At 50.8% G+C, this 3,976-nt stretch overlaps 1 protein-coding gene across 1 annotated transcript in view; it reads right to left on the reverse strand.

Moving 5' to 3' along the window:
* The window catches only part of ELP6 (elongator acetyltransferase complex subunit 6), an 11,564-nt gene extending 8,580 nt beyond the window's left edge, over positions 1-2,984 (reverse strand). Inside the window, exons 1-2 of the mRNA XM_002912772.4 lie at positions 2,796-2,984; positions 1,150-1,228 (exon numbers count right to left, since the gene is read on the reverse strand). Of these exons, the coding sequence (XP_002912818.1) occupies positions 1,150-1,228; positions 2,796-2,849 (133 nt within the window). The 5' untranslated portion in view covers positions 2,850-2,984. The remainder of the gene's footprint in view (positions 1-1,149; positions 1,229-2,795) is intronic.
* Positions 2,985-3,976: the final 992 nt, after the last annotated feature.

Genomic DNA, 3,976 nt, shown 5'->3' on the forward strand with positions numbered 1-3,976 from the left:
AAAAAAAAAAAAAGATTTTTTATTTATTTATTCGATAGAGATAGAGACAGCCAGCGAGAGAGGGAACACAAGCAGGGAGAGTGGGAGAGGAAGAAGCAGGCTCATAGCAGAGGAGCCTGATGTGGGGCTCGGTCCCAAAACGCCGGGATCACACCCTGAGCCGAAGGCAGACGCTTAACCGCTGTGCCACCCAGGCGCCCCCCTGAGATGTACTTCTATTATGTGTATTACTTGGTACCTTATTTTGTTCTATTATAAATAAACTGTGGTTTTTAGAAAATAATTTTGGGACACCTGGGTGGCTCAGTCGGTTAGGCGTCTGCCTTCAGCTCAGGTCATGATCCCAGGGTCCTGGGATTGAGTTCCATGTTGGGCTTCTTGCTCAGTGGGGAGCCTGCTTCTCCCTCTGCTTGTGCTCATGTGTGCTCTCTGACATATAAATAAATAAAATCTTAAAAATAAATAAAATTTTTAAAAAATAATATTTTTCTGTTTGTTGTTGGTGCACAGAAATACAATTGATTTTTTTTAACTGGTCTTATGTCCAGGTAGTTATAAGGGGAACACAAACAAGCTATAGCTACCTTACTGAGCAATTAGCTCTAATAATTTATCTGTAGATTCTCTTGCCTTTCAGTGCTGACAATAACATTATCTGGAAAAGAAAGCAACTTTCAAAGCTGTGAATTATTACAACTAAGAGTGCCAAAGGTCTACCCTCTATCCTGGCCTGACTCAGCAGGGGCTCAAGGAGAATCAGTTGATAAATGAGTCTTTTTTGCATTTGGCTGTTTTCTTCTTCTAATCTAGTTCCTATATGTAAATTGCAGCAGCCCTGCAGTTTTCCTATGTTCTTTAGGAAGCATCTACTGCCAAGGCAACGTGTCAATGGGTCCACGGCCCAACGACCTCAAGATACACAAGGACTGAGGAGCAACTAAACCAGGTGGAGAAGGGAAGATAGGACATGGATACAGTGAGTACATACCACCCTTCGGGATGGGTGGGCAGGGAAAAGACGGTCAAATAACCTGCCACTTAATGCACAGCCATCTGGCTACCCGAACACCAAAGCCCTGGTTGGTTAATACTATTCCCATTGCATTTTCCCTTAGGTTTCTTTTTCTACAGCATCAATGAGTCCTATACCTTTGAGGTAGAAGGAGAGAAAGTGGTGCACGAGGAAGCTGCCATCTGTCTTGGCATCACAGAGTAGAGTCAGTTTCCCCTACAGGGTAAGAGGAACACAAAAAGGTGAATTAGATTCCCTGGAAGGAGGTGAGTATCTGCACACAACGCAGAGACACATACACATGGATTACGAAAAAGAAGAAAATAAGTCAAAACTATGGAAAAACCAACAATTAAAGTGATTGCTATTAAGTCACTTATTATGGGCAAGCATATCTCAGCTTCCACCTTCCAAGGCAAACAGAATAAAGCGTCTCCTCTTTCTCACTCACCTTGGTACCTCAGGGACCAGTGCCGGGGAGAAAGAGATCCTGAACAAAAGCAGCTTTTACCGTCAGAATCCAACAAAAATCACAGCCTGCCAAGATTGGAATGGAACTTCAAAAAACTAATCTGACTCAACTTCCTATTTTTAATTCTGATACCAATTCTGTCCAACAGGGTGGGGGAGAGGTCAGAAGTAGGAGTCGACAGAGACCTGCATTAACAAAGCTCTCATCCCAACAGCCCAGGACGCTGCTTCAGGCAGAGCTCTGATCATGGAAAGTCCTGGAAAGACCTCTAAAGATGGTCTCTACAGGGGCTGGGGGCCCTGCTCCAGCCACCTCTAGCTCCCAGTCGGTGAAAGGGGAGGTCGGGATCAAGTGGTATCAGACATGACACTACCATGTTGTGACTTTTTTTTTTTCACTTACGAAAGGTCACACTATCAGACCGTGAGGGTTGCCTCAGGACTGTCATTTCCTGGTGCCCACTTTGATCCTCCATTCCTCCACTCTGACCCTGGGCTGAGCACTCTGGAGGTGCCAGGAGTAACCAGCAAGGTCGCCAGTGCCATCTGCAGGCTTGGGCAACTGAAACCCACAGGGTCTATTGAAAACTAATTTGCCCGACACTGTGAGTTCATAAAAAAGACCTGACTGATACACATGGTGTTTTGGTTGCCTGGAGGAGCTTACCATTTCCTTAGAAAGACAAAGGTTACAAAATAAAACAGGTTAAGTTCCTGGGAGAAGTAACCCCCGGGCTAAAACGTGAAAAATTTCGGGATGCCCGGGAGTGCGGGAAGGAGGGTGGAGAAAACAAAGTGGTGGAGCTGTTGTGCCCAAGGCCGACTTGATACAAGCCGACGCTGCCTGAGAGGAACTTGGGAGCGCACCATTCAAGACCACGAGGATGAAGAGGTGGAGCCGCGTTCACTGCGACCTGCACGGTGCCGCAGGGCCAGAGAGACAGACTCAGGGGGGTTAAGCAGCGCGTCTCCTGGGAAGGGTGGAGAATCGAACTCCCGACTCTCAGGCAACCGCCTCTGAGCACGCACAGGGCCCCCCGATACACGTCTGTGAACGTAAGCCAATGCATCGTCGGCCACGCTTCCTGGGCACTTTTGAGTGAACACACGGCCTTTGAGAAGACGCCCACCTTCCGTAAGCGCCGGCGCCCAGCCCAGTTCTCGGATCGGCCCTCCCCGGACTACAACTCCCATGCGCCCCCGTGCCCGCGGACGTCGCGTCTTTCCCACGGATCCGCGTGCGCTTCATCCGGGGATGCGGTCTTCCGCCACGCTCCGGGACCCGCCCCCTTCTCACCGCACGGCGTCTTACCTGCTCCGCCCGGTCAGGGGTGGTGTTGAGAAGGTTATTGAGTTCCGGGAACATTCCGAGCTCCGGGCACGAGCGTCCCGGACCGGGAGTTGGGGATGCGGCGGGGACGACGGAAACCGAAGAGCAGCACACCACTCGGGCCCGCGCGGGGGAAGTGCGCACGCGCAATGCCGTTTCCCGGCGCCGCCGCAGCCAATCAGGCGGGCGCCTGGACCCGGGCCACTGCCGGCGCACGCGCGAGGACGCGCATCCGGCGGGCGTAGCGGCGGTTGCTGGTCTTGCAGTTCCTTCTTTATTGCGGCGCGCCGAACCTTAGCCCGAAGCGCCGCGCGACGCGTCTCTTCCGCCTCCCCTTGGCCTCTCTCTCTCCCCAGCCCCGGACGTCGGGGCAGTACAGTCCGCCCCTCCACACGTGCCTGTCGAGCTCCTGCCGTGTGTATCCATGGTTTCCAAGCTCGGGCTACGTAGGGAGCGAGATGAGTGAGGACGCCCGCCCTTTTCTCGCAAAGCGGAAAACAAATGTAATAAACGCGGAATTGTATGTGGAAAAGTTCTTGGAAAAAAGCAAAAGCTGGATAAGGGAGTAACGGTGGGGTAGGGTAGGCTCACTAGGAAAATAGGGAACACACCTTGCATGCTCCTACTCAGGACCTTGCACCACCTGTTCCTCCCCCCTGGAATGCTGTTTTGCCAGATATTCAGAAGTTAAAAAAAATCCCGCACTTCTTTGAGGTCTTTGCTCAGATGTCACTGATCTTCGAGGCCTTCCCTGACCATCCTGTTTAAATTGCAAACTGCCCTTTCCCCACCACATACCTTTCCCCCCTGCCTGCCTTTTTTTTTTTCTATAGCATTTATATCTAGCGTACTATGGTTCTGTTGCAGACCAAGGAACCTCAGAGCACCTGGGACAATCCTGTAATTCCACAAAATCAAGTTTATTTCCTCATTGCAAGGAGAGGTAGCATACCAGTAGAGTCCTGGGACCTGTCACCAAGCAAAGGAAAGGGAGTTGTTTTGGGTTCGGGGAAAGGATGGAGTTCAGGTAAAATGTAAATGAAGTGGTGTTTTGGGGGCACTTGGGAGGTTCAGTTGGTTAAGTGTCTGCCTTCCGCTCAGGTCATGATCTCAGTGTCCTGGGATCAAGCCCCATTTCTGCTCCCTGTTCAGCAGGGAGTCTG

This window comes from Ailuropoda melanoleuca, chromosome 4, assembly GCF_002007445.2.
Source record: "Ailuropoda melanoleuca isolate Jingjing chromosome 4, ASM200744v2, whole genome shotgun sequence".
In the NCBI taxonomy this organism is placed as follows: Eukaryota; Metazoa; Chordata; class Mammalia; order Carnivora; family Ursidae; genus Ailuropoda; species Ailuropoda melanoleuca.